Here is an 18,784-nt window from a genome sequence, read left to right on the forward strand (position 1 = left end):
TGCAGAGATGCTGCCACTGCTGCCTGCTGGGAAGGGCGGCCCAGGCCCAGGGCCAGAGCTGCGAGTACAGCCTCATGGTCGGGTACCAGTGTGGGCTGGTCTTCCGGGCGTGCTGTGTCAAGGGCCAGGAGGCCACAGACTTTGCCCCGGGGGACAATGGGGACCTTCAAGAGACAGGTAATTTCCCTTCCCTTTCTTCCTTCTTGGGCAGTGCATTAGTCAGAATTATCCAGAGAAACAGAACCAATATGATGTGTACAAAGAGAGAGATTTATTTTTAAGTAATTGGATCACACAATTGTAGGGGCTGGCAGGTCTGAAATCTGCAGAGTGGGCCTGCAGATCAGAGGCCCAGGGGAGAGCTGATGTTGCAGCTTAAGCCCAAAGGCTGTCTGCTAGCAGAATTCCTTCTAGCTTGGGAGAGGTCTGTCTTTTTCTTAAGGCCTTCACCTGATTGGACGAGGCCCACCCACACAACAGGGCAATCTGCTTTAATCACAGTGTGCTGATTTAAATGTTAATCTCATCTAAAAATACTGTTACAGGGGATTGGGTTTAGCTCAGTGGTAGAGCTCATGCTTAGCATGCATAAGACCCTCAGTGCAATCCCCAGTACCTCCATAAAAAATTAATAATAATTAAAAAAAATACTGTCACAACCATATCCAGGTTAGTGTTGGACCAGATATCTGGGTACCATGTCCCAGCCAGGTGGACACATAAAACTGACCATTCCAGGCAATGAGGGCGCATTCATCATTGCCTTACCTCAGCACAGATTGGTTCTCATTGTCAGAGCAGTTTCACATTCGTCACTGTCCTGGAGTGAAACTGAGGGCTTGGGATCTGGGATCCCACAAATCTGCATTCATGTCCCTGTCCTGACATGCATTTGGGCAAACTGATTGATCCAGACCTCAGGTCCCTCATCTGTGGAATGGGGATAATTACAGTCCTTACTACATCAGGTTGTTGGCAGGATTAAGTCAGAGAAGGGCTAGAAAGTGTTTGACGGGGTGCCTGGCTCCGTGAACCCTAGCCTTTCTGACGCCCTCTCTCTCCATCTCGAGCTGATGGCGTGTAGACAAGAGGCTGGGGGGGGGGGACCAGTCATTAATAGCAGACTGTGAGCTTTCAAATACTAGATATTTATTCAGCAAAGGGGCGAGTGACCCCAAGAGCAGCTTCAAGAGCGCTCCCAGCTATGCGTCCACCAGTTCAGCTCTCCACCCTCTATTTGTCCGAAGCCACATAAATCCTGAAGCCTTGGGGCTCGGTTCAGTTACATGGTTCAGGAAACTTCTGGCTTGTCTAATCATCTCTTCCACTTATGCAATGGTTTCCTGTGTCATAATGGAAAGAGCCCTGGAAAATTTCAGGCGTCTGCTCTGCTCCAAGCTTGCTGCGTGACTGGGACCTTGGCCTTCTCACTGTGAGCTCTGCCTGCCTTCTGTTAAAAGTGGGTAAGGGGCAGGCAGGGGTAGGAAGGAAGAGCTCGCAGACCAGTGGTCCCTAAGTCAGGCCATCCATTCCTGTGGCTTTGGGGTCTTGCGTCAAAAGACCGTTCTTCCATTCTTTGTTTTGATTTCTCAAGTCCAGGGCCCTGTGGATGCCATGGGGCTGATTTCAGCTATCTTAGTCATAAAGGGGAATTGGAACCACATTCTGGCTCCCTCCTTGACTTTTGAAATCAGAGATGACATTTTCCCTTTAAACAGATTCAGAGTATTCACCCTGGTGGAGAATTTCTCCTGCGTCTCTGATCTGGGCTCTCTGCTCTCCAGATGTCTTCTTTCTCCCTTGTCTTTCATCTGCTTCAGTTCTTGCTCCAGGCCTTCCTCTGTGTCTCTATGAGGACTTCCCTGTGGTTTCCTCCTCACCCACAGACCTGTCTTCCTCTCTTTCACTAACATTTATTGTGGGCCTACTGTGTGCTACCACAGGGCCACACAGTGGGCCCACAGACCAATGCTGGCCTGAAACAAAATAAGTACAGATATTGAGAGTAAGCTTTTGAAAACATCTGTAAGCATTTGATAGAGTAACTCATGTCTGTTTAATCTAAATATAAAATCAGAGCTTATATGTCCTCTTAACTTTGCTGTTCTGATGAGCAGTTATTAAAATTTATCCAAGTATTGGTCTGAGACGAGGGAAGGAGCCTTGTTCCTTTGGGAAGAACTGTGCTCGGGCATATCTTGGTTATGTCCATTCCACAGATTGGGAGACTGAGGCTGTGGAGGCTTAGGGTCAAGATTCCTTTTCTAGCAGGAAGAGAAGTGGTTTTTCCCTGTAGGCTTGCTGGCCCCTGAAGAACACTGGAAACCTTGATGACCTCATCACCCATCTCACGAGTGACCTTGTCACTGTGAGTCCTTTGGAGGATGGGGTCTGGACACCCTGGCCTTTGTCTGGCACGTGGCAGGATTTTGCCGGGATGCATTGCACCAAGTGAATGAAGAGTCCCCAAATTAAAGATCCTGAGAAAGATGCTCCCAGACTCCTAACCTAGAGGCAACTCCCACCCTAAAGGTCTTTGGCTTATTTCCTCCCCAGCTGGAAAGTTCTTTGAATTATTTAGGGACCCTTATCATATTTTAATAGCCCCTAAAAAGTAACGCCTCATGCATAGTTGGCGTATATAAAGTGTTACATTGAAATTTACAGCAGAATTACTAACATGTTTCTTTTTACCGATGGTTATTATTCCAGTGTGCACGTATCATGCGCTCACTGTAGGCATTTTAGAAGACACAGAAAGGTAAAAGGAAGAGGAAGTTGACATGGAGATAAATGCTGTTTCCATTAGCTCACATGTCCTTTCAGTCTTCTTTCTGGCTCCCTTCCTTCTCTCCTGTAAGCATGGCTGTGCCGGGGACACGCTTGGATTTGCGCTTTCCCGCCCCGCGTTGTGATGTGGTGGCTGTTGAACTGTGACTGACTTGTGGTCATTGTCGCTTCGTCCCGTGGAAGGTCCTCAGCATCACAGGGCGTGGCCTGCAAGTATTCTGGGGATTCTCCCCCCCCCAACCTTGGGTACATCCACTCGGATTAAAAGGACGAATCCATTTCTTATGGCAGAACTTCCAGTGGAATACCACCCTTTTAAATTAGGGCCCTGGTCCCCCACTGGGTGCCCTGATCCTATCCCCCTGTTGAATCTCCTGTTGAGAGTAGGGGCCTTATCTGTCCTTGACCCTCAGGGCAGGTGCTCAGACATCTTTGCTGAATGAGTTGTATGAGTGAATACTGATGCTAAATTGAGCTTTGCAGGCAAACTGTATAAAATAAGTGTATTTGTTTCCTGGGGCTGCAGGGATAAAGGACCTCAGACTGGGGGCTTAAACAACAAAAGTGGATGGTCTCATAGTTTGGAGGCTGGAACCTGAGGCCAAGGTGTCGGCAGGGCCGGCTTCTCCTGAGGGCTCCTCTGCCAGCTTCCGGCAGCCTCGGGTCTTCGGGGGCTTGTGGTTGACTGTCTTCTCCTGTTGCTTCCCATCGTTTTTCCTCTGTGTGTATCTGTCTCTTTTTCTAAATTTCTCCTTTCTGTAAGGACACTGATCATTGGCTCAGGACCCATCCTAATGACCTCATCTTAACTTGATCATCAGCAAAGCCCCTTCCCCCAAATCAGGTCACATTCCCAGGTACTGGGGGTTAGGACTGCAACGTCTTTGAGGGGGAACACAACTCAACTCAAAATCAGAAATGTTTACCAGGTGCATTGTTTTAGGTTTGGAGGACGTGACTTCATTTACAGTAGGGCTGTGACTGCATTTGCAGAAATATTCAAGTAACGTGGGCAGCGTAACCAGCCTTGGCATTAGGTTGATGATCTCGGGCCCATGCGCCAGCACTGTTTCTGTTATAATAGGTCTTTTGGAGATTTAGCTACATCTATGTGTGTAAGTCTGTTTTAAAAAAAGATAAAACGAATGCTGAGCTGTTTATAAGATGTACAAACAGGCAGGACTGCCTGATATTTACAAGAAGAGAACGTATTCGGAGTCTGCGCCAAGTTAAGGTGGCCACTGCGTGTGGACAAACGTGTCTTTGCCTCTCTCCCCTTAGCTAAGATTTCTGAGATGGAGGAGGAACAAGAGGACCCCTACCTGAATGACCGCTGCCGAGGTGAGACTGGTACCTCCCGATGGTTAATTAACCCCAAGGGAGAGTCACTGCTCATCTTGCTGGAAGCTTGACCCCAGGTTCTGCTCAGGGAAGTGCCCTTGGCTGGGAGGCAGCTGTAAGCCGCTGTCCTCCCGCACTCCCGGGCTCCCCGCTTGCCTGTCCTCCTAGCTGGGGCCTGGCAGGCAGCCGAGGGGGACGGTGGGCTTGTAGAGAAGGGGCCGGGGCCGTGTGGGTAGCTGGCTTTCAAAGCCCTCCCGCCGCAGCTCACAGACTTTGTGAACGGTGACCCCCCAAGGCTGGGAGCCCCTTTGGGCCCTGGAGCTCCACCGTGCCATCTGTAATATCCATTTGTCTCTCAAGGGAGACACTTGCAAGTTTAAAGTCGGTAGGGCTTTGCGGCTTTGTTTTCCATAGGGTAAGATTTTATTTCTCTTTAGGGGACATTCCTGCATGTCTGGACTGGCAGGGCTGCTCCACAGGGTTGTTCAGTGACTTGCCTTGTGCCTGGGCATTAATTAGGGAGCCAGTTTAATCACAAAATGCTGTGGTTCGGTGGACAGTGACAGATGGCACAGAGGCCTGGGGGTGGGGGGAAGGGGAGCAGAGAGCCCTGGAAAGACCCGTAATCCTCTTCTGGGGGAATAGGAGGGTCTTCCTGGGGGAGGGGGTAGCTGGTTTGCAGTGGGTGAGGATGGGTTAGCCAGGAAGGTGACATTGTCGGGGGTACTGGGCAGCGGGAGTGGAGACATGCAGACCCTCAGCTGGCTGGGCAGGGGGCCGTGGGGTTGGGGAGGAGTGGGGTGCAGGAATCGAGGAAGAGGATGGAGAAGTGGGCAGGGCCCGGCCAGCCCTGTGCAGCAGTAACAACTTTGTTTCATGGAGGTTTGTCCCCATGAGATGCTCTTCGAGCGTCACATTGGCTGCCCCATGGGAAACAAGGTCAGAGGGGTGGCACCCAGGATGCTCAGAGAGCCTGGGGGCGGGCGGCCAGAGCTGAGGCAGTGGCACTGGAAATGGGCTGGCAGGGCCGCCCTGAGAGATCTAGGGGGAGATGGGAGCCTCTTCAGGGCCTGGCGTCCCTGGGGAGGGGGACTGCACCCTGGGGAGGGGGACTGCACCCTCGGGGTCTGTGCTGGGCAGTGGCATCACACTCTTTTCTGCCTCGCCCCCTTCAGCTCCACCTCGACCTACAGGGACCACCCTGCGCGCCCCCGTCTGTCACCAGGGCCGGGACCGACGCGCAGCCTTGGGGATGCCAGAGCCCACCTGGGGCCTCCCTGGGAAGGGCGGGTGCTGTGCGGGCTGCAGCGGGCTCCAGCCGGGGAGCCTGCCTTTCTGTGTCATCCACCCTGTGGGCATGTCCTCTGGCCCCACCCAAACACCCAGGTGACCAGAAGGTCTCCTGGCGCCCCTGGGCTCCGCCCACGTTCACTCTGGTTGCAGGCGGCGGGCCCTGCAAGCAGCAGTGCCGAGACACCGGCGAGGAGGTCGCATGCTCCTGCTTCGTGGGCTACCAGCTGCTCTCCGATGGCGTCTCCTGCGAAGGTAAACGTCGCTGCGCTCCGGGCGACGGCGGGATGGCAGGTCGCTGCGCTCGGGAACCCCTCCGCCTCTACTCCATATCCAGGCACGGCCCACTTTGCACCACTCTGGGCCCCATCCATAGGTGAAGAACGAGCCAGAGCTGGCTTCCGAGCGTTCCCTGGACCTGGAGTTTCCCTGGAGTTTGCAGCGTGTGGCTTCCACCACGACACTCACTGGGGAGGATATACACACTGTGTTGGGAGACAGGGCTGGGCTTGGGGTCTGACCGAGCTCTGAATCCAGGATCTGCTGGATCCCTGGGCACATCCCCCAGCCTCTCTCGGCCCCTCATCAGGGAGGTAGGGGAGATGGAGGGAGGTGATAGCCCCGTGCAGGGTTCTTAAGGATCGCATGACTCCCATTCAGGGCCTGGCACGTGCTTAGCAGGTGCTCAGAAAAAGCAATAGATCTGAAACTCGGCGTGGGGGAGAAACCACCACTTTGGCTTTTGCTTTGATAGAGTGCCCAGGAGTCCGCGCCAGTGCCCGCCCCGAGTACGCACGCACACGGGCGGCTCGGTGCATGCAGGGACCCCATCCCACTGGGCCTTCTGATAAAGCGCGAGGATCCGTTGTTCCTGTTGGTTACTCCTGCACGGCCTGTGTCTCTTCTAGATATCAATGAATGCATCACGGGCAGCCAAAACTGCCGGCTTGGAGAATCCTGCATCAATACAGTGGGCTCTTTCCGCTGCCAGCGAGACAGCAGCTGTGGGACTGGCTATGAGCTCACAGAGGACAATAACTGCAAAGGTATAATGAGCTCCAAGTCTAAAAACGTCACCCCACCACCTCCTGGGAGTAGACAGGATATGATGGGAGCAGGGGCACAGGGCTCCCCTGGGGTCTAGGCTCTGTGGTGCTGCGGCTGCCTGGGGCACTGGCCAACCCTGTTATTAGCGAAGATTTACTTTCTTGACCGTAATGCTGAGTTAATGACAGTGGAGGGTTTGGATTTCTGAAAAGGCTCAGAGCGTGGTCATTTAACAGCAAGACCAAAAATGAAATTCAGGTGCTCACTTGTGTTTCCAACCGCCTCCCCCAACCAAAAAAATTATTTTTTGCATAACAGCTGCCTTCCATCTGATTCCAGGCTCCCTTGAAGTTCAAAGCATATTCCTTTCCGCTGCATAAAAACATGACATTTCTGGCTGCTGGCTTTTCCCCGCCAAACCATAGATGTTATTTGGCAGATGAGCCTTTGAAGAGGATCTGTTAGAACATAGTTTTCTGCTGAGGGTTTCCAGGCCTTTAGGACGACAAAACCACTTGTGTAAAAACGTCGGTTGAATTATGAGGCTAATTCAAAAGCAAGTCACACCCTCCTGACGTCTGAGGGCCTTTGGGCAAGCCCAGCCCTCTCCACCCCTGCAGACTCACTGGGCGGTTTGGACCTAGAGGACCCAGGGGCCCAGCCAGCTGAGTATACACTTTTGAACATTTGACAGCCGTGAACTTGAAGGGAAGGGCAGCCAGCAGGTCCAATCATGACAATTGCCATTGTTAATATCCGGAATATTGTGAGAACCTGAGAATGAATAAGTTTACGGAGACTGTTTATTACCACTAAGATAATCACTGCTTTGCAGTCTAAGCTAAACATGCACTTAGCCTGAAATGAAAACCAAACCAAACCACGTATTGCCAGGAAAATGCCTGGGTTATTTATTTGCATCATAAGAGCCTTGGGAAAAAAGTCAGGGTTCCAAATCTTGAGCCACATGAGCGCCATTTGGCTAACTAAGGCCCTTTTTGTCTGTGACCTCTCTTGGAATGTTTTGGGTTATAGTCTGAGTAATGAGCATTTAAAAAAAAAAGAAAAAAAAACTTTCTTGTGATTTTAAAGTGTTATAAGATGCTTCTGGCAGGACTGTTGCTAACAATTTCCTTTTTTTATGATGTACCAGATATTGACGAGTGTGAGAGTGGTATTCATAACTGCCTCCCCGATTTTATCTGTCAGAATACTCTGGGATCCTTCCGCTGCAGACCCAAGCTACAGTGCAAGAGTGGCTTTATACAAGATGCTCTAGGCAACTGTATTGGTAAGACACTGCCACCAGGGCTAGCGGGGTCCCCCAGGCGGGTGAGCCGTCCGGTGATGGGCCAAGTTTCTAGAATCTGGGGTGCTGGATACAGAACAGACTTGGCAAACTTTTTCTATAAAGAGCCGAGATCAAACACGTTAGGCACTGTGAGGTCTTAGTGGCAACTACTCAGCTCTGCTGTTGCAGCTGGAAAGCAGACATGGATATGTGAACAAATGGGCAGGCCCGTGTCCCAATAAAACTTTATTTACACAAACAGGCAGCAGGCTGGGTTTGGCTCCACGGCTGTAGTTTAGCAGCCCCTGGTTTAGATGAAAGAGCTTGAGTTTTGAAGTCAGAGACGCTTGGTGCTGAACTGAGTGACCTAAGGTCATTTACTTACTCCCTCTGAGCCTCAATTTCCTCCTCTTTAAAATGGGGTTAACCAGAATATCTGGCTTGTAGGCCTGAGGCCAGGATTAAACAAGGTGATTGAGAAATGCCCCGTATATTAAAACCTGGTTTTAAAAGAACTCTGTGACCACTAGTCAAATTCATAGACAGAAAGAAGAATGGTGGTTGCCGGGGGCCTGGGGGAGGCGGATGGGGAGTGTGTGCGTGGTAGGTGGCGTTCTGCTTGGAATGACGGAAAAGTTCTGTGGGTGGGCGGTGCTGATCATGGTCGCGTAACACTGTGAATGTGCTTAATGTCACTCATCTGTACACTGAAAAATGATTGAAGTGGCAAGATACTGTGTTGCCATCAGAGGAAGAGCGATGTGAAATGAAAGAAAATCCCATGGAATTTAGTGAAAAGAGGAGGTCTGCTACTGCTCCAGCTAGAGAGGCAGCGCGGGGCAGGGGTGAGGGGATGGGAGTGGTGGCTAGAGTGACCTGTTCTGGAAACAGGAGGCGAGCTCTTGCTTTGTCCTGCGGTCGCCCAGGCTAACCACTTGGCCAGGTCACTGTCTGCCATTGGCATTTGAGTCCATCTGCCAGGCTGCCCTTGCCCTCTGCTCAGCAGAAGCTTCCGAGTCCTCCTTTTGAGGTCAGAAAGACGTCTCCCTGATCTGAGCTGCAGGTGCTGCTAGTCAGAATCCACCCGCCCTCGGGCTGCCCCGTCACCCATCCCCCGCAAAGGCCGGCACCATCCTGAGCAAGGGACCAAGAATTTCAGTCTTATTTCTGTCTTACCCTCTTGCAGATAAATCTGTATCATTGCTTTGATTTGAAATGATAGTTTGGATCGAAAGCCCTTCCCGCTTTTATTACCATTCCATATTTAAAGACAAGTAGAATATCCGTCCCTTAGGACAGGGGCCTTGTCTGAACCCAACCCCCAGTCTTTGTTCCTAAAGCCCCCCCTTTCAACGGAGGCGGCTGAGCTGTGGGCGCCTCAGCTGGGCTGCAGTTGGCTCCTCGCCAGCCTCCTGCCAGCGGGGCTGTTGTCACTCCCAGATGGGGCCCACCCCCGCCTCAGCGGGAGGCTGATGGCTCTCCCAGGCCAGGCAGGGCGGGAGGGAGGCGGGTCCTGCCCAGACTTGCAGCGTACTTGCAGGGGGCTCCACGGAGGATGGTATCTGCTGGGAATGGAAACCCTGACTCATGGCAAAATCAGCCTGATTTCCACAAAGAAAGAACTCGCGCAAGTCTCCACTTGGCCCCGGTTTCCCCCTACTGCTTCCCCCCTACTGCGGGGTGCCGGCCTGCGCAGGGGGTGGAGCCCAGGACTGGCTGTAGCTCTGCCTCCCCCCTGTTCCTAGAGGCGCCACCCCACCCGGGGGTCCTCCCTTTTCGTGTGCCCACTATCCTTGCAACCAAGTTCAGAATTCTTTCTTTTTAAAAGTTATCTTTTCTACATCAAAAGTTACACACATCTTTACAAAAAAGCAAGCAAAACCCAAGAGCAGAAAGGGAAAGCGTCTCCCCTGCTGGGCAGTGTCTGTGTGCCCAAGACTTTATATATATTTTTTTTAAATGAGACCAGACGGTTCTGCCACTTCCTTTTTTTTTAACCTCCTTAATGTATTTTGACATCATTTCATGTCCATGTGGTTATGTCATCTTTTAAGAAATGATTGCATTGTCCAAAATACATCTTTACGAGGAGAAAGTGGAACAAGATAGAAGGAGAGTGTCAGGACAGTTTTAGGACGAGGGCAGTCCCCCTCCCCGTGTGCGGCCTGCGTCTTCTGTCTGCATGCCCCTGCAGATGGCACCCTCACTCCCGCAGCACAGTGGGATCTGTGGTGGAAGCTCGTGTGTGGCCAGAATCCATCTTCCTGGAGCCCCTGCACCCGTCCCTGGCACCCCGAGAGCCTGTTTCCCCTCCGGCCACGAAGCAGGCGGCCCTGTGGCTGCAAAGCTCCACCCAGGGCTGGGGTCCGAGAAAGCAGAGGCCTCTTTCCCTGTTATAAAACACGGAATGTTCTAGGACCTTGAGGTTTGGTCACCCAGAGCCTTGCAACTATCACATCTTCTCAGGTTTTCACTTTTCTTTTTCTTTGAAATCCCTCCCCTGGTCCATCTTCCTTTCTGCTTTAGTGAGGACCAGAGGTGAGGCCGGCACAGGGCTTCCCACCCGTGGATCCACTCCGGTCTTGGGATGTTCACGGGTCCTGGGTTCTGTGGTCACTGGGTTAAACAAAGTGACGGGGCATCATCTAGGCTCTTCCTGCATGGGCCCCTCAGAGGAGAAGCTATGCGGTGTGTTCCCAGACCACTCGGGCCTTTTTTTTCACTTGCTCTGTTTATTCACTCTCCCATTCATTTATTCATTCACTCATCGGTCACCTGGTCCTCACCTCGTGGAGCTCACAGGCTGGCAGGCTCCCCTCTCTGGATCCCATATGCCAGTGTTTCCTGGCATGGGTTTGGGAGCGTTAGCCACGACTGGAGCACAGGAAGCTTGCACTTGGGGGAAGGCAGCAGTCACGTTTCTAAACACAGCCTTTGGGCGGGGAGGGTAGAGCTCAGTGGTGGAGCGCGTGCTTAGCATGCACAAGGTCCCCAGTACCTCCATTAAAAAAAATTAAAATAAATAAACTTAATCACCTCCTCCCCTGAATAAATACATTGTACTAAAAATAAATGTTCTAAAATTAAGTAAATAAATAAATAAGCACAGCCTCATGTCGGGCGGCGGCCAGGCTTTCCCTGTGAAGAGCGAGAGAGTAAATACCAGCTTCGCCCACCGCAGGGTCCCTGTTGCAGCAACGGGGAATGATCCGTAGACAATGCAATAAAGAATGGGCTTCGGTAGAACTGCATTTACAGAAGCAGGCAGTGGGCTGGGTCTGGCCGGTGGCCTGTGGTTTATCCCATGCCCTCAAATTTAAGGGCCCTCGTCCTGGCTGGGAGGAGGGAGACCCTGGTTCTAGACCTGAGTGAGCCCCAACTCCAGCCTTGGGCTTAGGGAGTTTCCTGTTTATAAAATGGAGATGAGGGGAGGGTAGAGCTCAGTGGTAGAGCATGTGCTTAGCATGCACGAGGTCCTGGGTTCAGTCCCCAGTACCTCCATTAAAAATACATAAATAAGTCTAATTACCTCTCCCAAAACAAACAAAAATGAAATAAAACAAAATATAAATAATAATCATGGCCCTGACTAACTTGCAGGCTAGCTATGGTCGTCAAGGGCAGTAATGGAGGTAAAAGCTTTTATAAACTGTGAAGTGCAGCATTGGTGAGACCATCAATACAAAGGCCGACTCCAGGTCGGGAGGGAGTCCCTCCCACCATGTCTCTGAGGAGGGTGGGGCTTGGCTGGAGGGGAGGAGGACCCTGATCCTCTCCCATCACTCTTTCTCTTGGTACCCACCCCCCCCAGATGGTTTATAAGCGTCGAACAAAGTGATTCTTCAGACCTTAGTTCCTTTTAGAAGACTACTCGTAGGAGGTTCAGTCTGTGTGAGTTTGCACCAAATCTGAGCATGAGGAGTAAACAGAAGTGTAACCGAGCTCTCCTTGTTTACTGGGTCACACTCGCTGGGTGTGTGTTCAAGGGGGATGAACGCCCCATGGTCCCCCATCAGAGGCATGTCTAGTCGGGTAGGGCACTCACTGTGTCGTGAGCTTACAGCAACCCTTCCCCGGGGCCCTGAGTCCGCGTGGAGCCAGAACGGGGGCAGGTGGGCAGGGGGAGGTGTGCCGAGGAGACTGTTCAAGTCTAAGAGAGACATGTTCACCAGGCAGGCGGGGCGACTGCTTTCCAGGCAGGGATGAGGTGGGTAAAGAGGCAGGATCTGAGTGACCACTCCAGAGAAGCACGTGAATACAGGTTGGCATCTGAATTGCCAAGTTCACGGTGTGGTGTTCACAGGCAGGCAGCTTTGGATTCGGTGTGGTGAAAGATGGAGGTGTTGAGAGGCAGGAAGATGGAGTGGGGAGGTGGTAGTCAAGGTGTATCGTGCTGGTGAAACTGGGAGCCATTTGGGAGGCTGCCGTGTGGTCCCAGGTGAGGGCATCACAGTCACTCCACTTGTGGTTTTATACAGAGGAGGGAAGTGGGATGTGGAGATCCAGTTGTTGGGTTTTGGAAGCCCTCCAAGTTTAACCCCGCTGTCTGTCTTTCCCCACTGTAGATATCAATGAATGTTTAAGTATCAGTGCCCCATGCCCTGTCGGGCAGACATGCATCAACACGGAGGGCTCCTACACGTGCCAGAAGAATGTGCCCAACTGTGGCCGTGGCTACCATCTCAACGAGGAGGGAACCCGCTGTGTTGGTTGGTATTAAAAAAGAAAACCAATCTGAAATGGTCCTTTCTGTCTGCTCCCAGCACAATTCTCCCCTTCTCTGGAAGGGGAGGGCAGATCCCCAAAGGAAGCTGTTTGCCCCTGTCCATCCGTCCCATTGCTGATCTACAGGCAACGGTCTTTACAGGCTACTGCCTGGACTATTGCAGTAGAATGCCAACCCACCCGCTCCCTTCAGCTTTGTCCCTTTAGTCTGTTCGTTTTGTCCTGAGCTGAGCTCTCTTGCCCCTCCCTGCTCACAGTCCCCATTGGTGACAGACAGGGCAGATGCCCCTGCTTACAATTCGGTCCTCCTGAGTCGGCACCAACTTCACAAACTTTATAATCCAGATGAAGTAGGTCTTACTGCTCCCCTAGTGAGCCTGCCCTTTCCTCTGTGTGTGTGTCTTTTGTTTTGTTTTGTTTTGTCTTGTCTTGTCTCTTACATTCTCCCCTCTGTTCACCTGCTCCTACATTCCTTTGAGTCCAGGAAAGGCTATTTGGCATCCATCCTGCCCAGATCCTGGCCAGACAGAGGAGTCTCCTCCCTGTAACCCCCAGAGCACTGCCTCAGCCTCTCCCTAGTCGCTGGACACTTCCTGCCTTAACTAGGGTCATCACTGGCCTGCAGAAGTCCCCAGAGGGAAGAGGCTGCATCCGGGTCAGCTGTCTCCCCAGCACGGGGTTGGTGCCTCATAGGTGATTTGTGAAATCGTGTTGCAGAAGTAAACGACGCTGCTTTGTCGATGTGCGTGTTAACTGGCTCTTTTCTTGTCTTCCTTTCTGATTGTCTCAGAGCAGAAACACACACACATACACACACACACACTAAATGAAGGTTTTCCACTGTGTCTTTCTCTTTTGCAAAGATGTGGATGAGTGTTCACCTCCTGCTGAGCCCTGTGGGCCAGGGCACCACTGTGTGAACTCTGCTGGAAGTTTCCGCTGCGAGTGCAAGGCTGGCTACTACTTTGATGGCATCAGCCGGACGTGTGTGGGTACGTGGGTCTCCCTACAGGCCTGGGGGGGGGGCCTGGCCAGATGACACCAAGGAGAACCTAGCCTGTGGCACCGTGGAGTGACCTGGTCTGCTCCTCACCTCTGAAAATCCCAAGTGCCAGCAGCCCCAGGGAAGAGGCCTCAGTCAGGAGACCCCGCTCTGGTTCCAGGTCTGCTGCTGCCTGCTCATGCGGCTCCTGGGGTGGCCCTCCCAGGTGTGAGCCAGGCTCCCCACCTGGAGAACCTGCATGGCCCAGGACCTCCAAGTATTTGTGAGACTACAGGGCACTCTACAAACGCCCCAAGTCTTAGTGATTTCCCAGAGATGCACTGCTGGCTTGTAGGGCTGCAGGGCCGAGCTGTGTGCTCACCCAGGGCAGTGAGAATCCAAGACAGCTTTTTGGCCCCAACACGAGGAGCAGGGACAGATCCTGCTGGCGGAATCTGAGGGTGCCCCGGGGAGGCTGACATCTGCCCTGCCCCCGTGGCAAGATCCTGGGGACCCTCCCTCAGGGCTCTGGGGTGGAGGACTGGCAGGTGGCCACTTTCCCAGATGTTCTGTCTGTCGTGGAAGGAGCTAGAGGCTTGCCCAGCAGGCAGGCTGGTGTGGTCCCGGCTCTCCTGATGCCTTGCCTTGTGTTTGGGACAATCACGCTGCCTTTCTCTGAGAGATGAGGCCGAGGGAGGTAGGGGACAGAGGTCGTGAGCTGCCGCCGCGGGCAGCACTGCCCAGGGAGGACGCTGCCCAAGCCGCCTTCCCGCTGTTTCAGACATAAACGAGTGCCGACGCTACCCCGGGCGCCTGTGCGGCCACAAGTGCGAGAACACACCGGGCTCCTACTACTGCAGCTGCACCGTGGGCTTCCGGCTCTCCACCGACGGCCGGTCCTGCGAAGGTGAGGGGCGGGGCCGGGGCGGGGCCGGTCCTGCGAAGGTGGGAGGCGGGGCCGGGGCGGGGCCGGTCCTGCGAAGGTTGGGGGCGGGGCCGGGGCGGGGCCTGTCCTGCGAAGGTGGAGGCGGGGCCGGGCCGAGGCGCTCCGTGACGTCATCCGCGCCCTTTACCACCCCCCCCAAGTTGTCCGCCTCCCTGGGGAACCACAGCTCCTGCAGACCCGTTTGGGACTGACCCACACTGTACCCTAGCGCATATTCAGTGACATGTCGGCCGGGAAAATGTCCCTAAAAGGTTGCTTGTCAGAGATGACCGCTCTCCCCGATTTCCCCTGGGCCCTGGAGGGGCCGCTAACCCCTGCCCTCCGAGGCTGCACACGTGGGGACTGAGGGACTGACAAGTTGTGGCATGTGGCTGAGAGTGTGGGGAGGAGGGCGTCCGACCCTCCGCTTACTCACATGACCTTGGGGAGTGGCTGACCTCACCCGCCTCGGTATCCTCCCAGGGGAAATGGGGTTGTTACGCCAAAGAGAAACCAAAGTGGACACTTTTTGAGCGCGGTAAGACATTTTATTCAGACTATGGCAACAGGGAAAAGAGACTTCAGCCTAAATTGATTTCAAGTCCACCGAAACAGAATGTGTGGGCTTTTTAAATGCTGGGGCATGCTGGGGGAAAGTACTGAAGGATGTTGGGGGAGGTGCAGACAGTGCAGGTAGACCAGCTGTGTCTGTTCACTGGCTCCAGCCCTCCTGCAGAGTCTGAGATGGGGGCCTCCCTTCTTGCTGATGACATTTCGAAGGCATGGTTTCCAGGTCCTTAGACACGTCTGGGTTGCAGAAGATACATGTCAAAGGGACAGAAAAAGTTCCCGTTTGCAAGTTTTCTGAAGTAAATGCTTCTAAGAAAAGGGAGGTTAGATGTGTAGTCCAGTATTGGCTGGAACACACAGTAAGTTCTTTGGCAGCGTTGAGCTTTCCCAGGCAGGCATTTCAAAGCGGCAGGGATTGTCGTTCTGGGGACACAGTCTTGGGCTGATACTAAAGTTCAGTCAGGTCTCTTTGTCTGAGGGGGCAGGTTGGACTGAGTCGTTGGTGCCCAGAGTCTTGGGGTTTGACCCCTTCTGATGGGATGGTCTGGGATGAGGTGAACAGCTCAGGGCCTGGCACATGGTGGGTGCTCAGCAGATGTCCTGTCTTCGACAGGAATTAGGTGATGAGGTCAGCAGAGACTGAGAGCTTTTGCTCACCCTTGGCAATCCCTCATGTTGCCCATCAACACGCACGGTTGCCCCGGGGTGACCGGTGGAGCCAGACTCAAGACGTGGCAGGTCTTAAAGTTCTGGATTGAGAAGGATGATCACAAAAGTCGAATATGCCAGGCTGCACCCCAGTGTATAATTCTCAACCTGGAGGATGGACAGTGTGATGGGCTCCTGGGTCCTGGGCTTCCCCCGAGATTCTGGGATTTGTCCCCAAGAACCAGACCCAACACACATGTAGTGGCAAGGAACAAGGTTCACATGTCGGGGTCCCTTGGGCCTGGGTTCAAATCCCAGCTCTGTCATTTTTATTACCTTGAAGAAGTAACTCAGCGTTTCTGGGCCTTGGTGTCCTCATCTGTAAAATGGGAATAGTAGGACCCACCTTGTAAGGGAGTTGTGAAGATGAAACAAGATGAAGCCTCTGAAGGGCTTGTCACAGAGCCTGGGGTGGGACGAAGTGCTGGTATCCCTGTTATTATCTTTTTTGGCTTGTGCTGCCTTGGTCACTCCTAAATGACCAAATAGTAGATTTTCACATCTATGTTAGTGAATGATATTGTGGACAAAAGCCAGGGCCGGGCCAGCCTTGCTGTATTATTCCACTAAGCATTTGTAAAGCAGCGCTCCGCCAAGGTGTGTAGCAAGAACATGGTTCCTGCCTTCAGAGAGCGTTTCTAGGATGTGATGAGAAACCATACTGGGCAGAGGTGAGCTGGTGAACAGACAGGTGGCAGCCAGGGGCTGTGAGGGCTGCAGGGGCAAGATACAGGGTAAGGGTCTAATGGACGTTCTTGGCAATTTACCCCTCCTCCTTGCTAAGAATCAGCAGTAAACAAATGTGAGAAGGGACTTCTGGGCCAGAGGTTGACACTTTTTTTTCCTAAAAGCCACACAGTAAATATCTCAGGCTTCACTGGCTGCATCTCTGTTTCAGCTACTCCAGTCTGCTGTTGCGGCGCACAAGCAGCCAGGGACTTTGGTAAATGAATGAACATGGCCGTGTGCCAATAAAACTTTATTTGCAAACACAAGCGGTGGGCCAGAAGTTCACTGATCCCTGCTCTAGGCAGAGGAAACAGATGAGCAAGAGCCTGTGAGTTCAGACCTTTGCAGCATTAGGAGCAATGAGTTTTCAGCGAGTGTGAAGAGGGATGTTGTCTGGGAGGTGAAGAGGGGAGGATATGATCAGATTTCCACCTGAGAACTAGAATTGACTCTGCTACCCCGGGAGGGGCTGAACTAGAAGGAGCAGAGGCTAGAGGCTGTCACTGTCACCTCGTGGAGGAGCTGGGGGCAAGGAGATGCCAGATCACCCAGCCGTGAGAGGCTGGAGTGGGGGCCTCTCCTTTGGGGTTACCCTGGGCGGGCCCCTGGCCCCGCACTCGGAAGCCTCCACCTCAGTGTGTATGTTAACTTGAGGGAGATCTCGGCCCCCATCCCTCTGCAGTGACACAGCTCTGAGCGGTGACCTTGGGACCCTGTCTCTTTCAGACGTGAACGAGTGTAACAGCAGCCCCTGTAGCCAGGAGTGCGCCAACGTCTACGGCTCCTACCAGTGTTACTGCCGACGAGGCTACCAGCTCAGCGACGTGGACGGGGTCACCTGCGAAGGTGAGGGCTGCCCTGCTCCGTCCCCTGCCCTCACCTCCTTCTGGCTGGCGGGTGGTTTGGGCTCTTTTCCTCTGAGATTTATTTGGATGCACTCTACCCACCATTGAAGGTGGGGTTTGTAAACCCGCTTCCCGGATTTTTCTGGACCTCCAGCAGGGCTTGCTGGCGGTGGGTGAGGAGGGGGCTCAGGGACCACCACAGCCCTGACTCGCAGCTCTGCCTCTGACCTTTTGAAAGCCCCTCACTGGGCCTGGGCCCTGCTCTTCTGTGACGCGGGAGTTGACTCCACCCTCACAGGGCTGTCAGAGGCTGAAACAAAAGCACTTCCTAGGGTGCCCAGCACAGTGCAGGCTCAAAGGGGCAACTGTTAAGATTAGTCCTATTTCCATATAAAGTGTATTTGTTATTAGCACATTTACAATAATCAGCATTAGAGCACAGCTGGCAGGGCAACTCTATTTGTGTCATTCTGAAGCCCTTAGCCCCATCCTACCCCCCCAGTCTCCTTCCTCCCCCGACGTGTGCACACTTCATGCCTGACTTGCTATATGGCTCTAAGCTAGGCTCTTCCCCTCTCTGGGCCTCAGTTTCCCCTTCTGATGTGATGGTCTCTGAGGCCGTCCCAGCCCCAGCCCTCTGGGGCTCCCTGTGTCCAGCTTGCTCTATGTGGCTGCCCTCTGGGCCACAGCCCAGCGCCGTAGGGGGTTGTAGCCCAGCCAGGGTCCACACGGGCCGCTGAGGGTGGGCTCTACCATCACAGACATCGACGAGTGTGCCCTGCCCACCGGGGGCCACATCTGCTCCTACCGCTGCATCAACGTCCCTGGGAGCTTCCAGTGCAGCTGCCCCTCGACCGGATACAGGCTGGCCCCCAATGGCCGCAACTGCCAAGGTGAGTGGGGTGGAACCGTGCGCGGGGCTCTGCGGTGTCAGGGACAGGGGTCAGCAGTCACACCACAGTCGGGTTGCATTCAAGGAGGGAGGACTCTGTCCCCTCGGTGTGTCCTGGGGCCCATGGGTACCTGGTCTTCCACACCCAGGCACGCTTGTCCACTGGGGGTTCTGAATCCTCCTGCCTGGCCCTGGGCAGCCCCAAGGGAGGCTGAAAGTGGGGCTGACAGCCTTTAGGAAGATGCCCACCGTGGAGGAAACAGGACAGCAGTGCACAGAAGGCCCCGCAGCATAGCTCTGCTGTTTGGTCTTTCATTTAGTCATTGGCCAAACCCTTGCTGTGGGCCAGGCCCTGCCAGGTGTCAAGGGCAAAGCAGTGAGCGGATGGTTACAGGCCTTTGTCCCAAGTGCTGGTCCCCACTTGGGAAGGGGATGGACCTGGTCAGGGTGTGTGACAACCCTGGGGTCTCTGTATTTATGGGCACTGTGGCTGTAGGGTCCTTCTGGGGCCTGGGGGTGGCTCCAGCATAGGCTGAACGAGGGGCGAGTGGATTCCATCCCGCACTCAGCTCCCTGTTCTGTGAACACGCCAGGGCTCACCCTGCGCCCCGTAACCATCCAGCTGGTAACCGAGAGCGGGTGCTAGGTA

At 53.6% G+C, this 18,784-nt stretch overlaps 1 protein-coding gene across 2 annotated transcripts in view; it reads left to right on the forward strand.

The window, feature by feature from the left end:
* FBLN1 (fibulin 1) overlaps positions 1–18,784 on the forward strand; it is a 78,364-nt gene that overhangs the window by 19,622 nt on the left and 39,958 nt on the right. For both annotated transcript variants that reach the window (XM_072973692.1, XM_072973691.1), the window contains exons 4-13: positions 6–177; positions 4,072–4,131; positions 5,575–5,676; positions 6,330–6,467; positions 7,622–7,759; positions 12,325–12,468; positions 13,348–13,476; positions 14,248–14,373; positions 17,125–17,244; positions 18,005–18,136. In XM_072973692.1, coding sequence (XP_072829793.1) covers positions 6–177; positions 4,072–4,131; positions 5,575–5,676; positions 6,330–6,467; positions 7,622–7,759; positions 12,325–12,468; positions 13,348–13,476; positions 14,248–14,373; positions 17,125–17,244; positions 18,005–18,136 — 1,261 coding nt within the window. The remainder of the gene's footprint in view (positions 1–5; positions 178–4,071; positions 4,132–5,574; positions 5,677–6,329; positions 6,468–7,621; positions 7,760–12,324; positions 12,469–13,347; positions 13,477–14,247; positions 14,374–17,124; positions 17,245–18,004; positions 18,137–18,784) is intronic.

Source organism: Vicugna pacos, chromosome 12 (genome assembly GCF_048564905.1).
Source record: "Vicugna pacos chromosome 12, VicPac4, whole genome shotgun sequence".
Lineage (NCBI taxonomy): Eukaryota > Metazoa > Chordata > Mammalia > Artiodactyla > Camelidae > Vicugna > Vicugna pacos.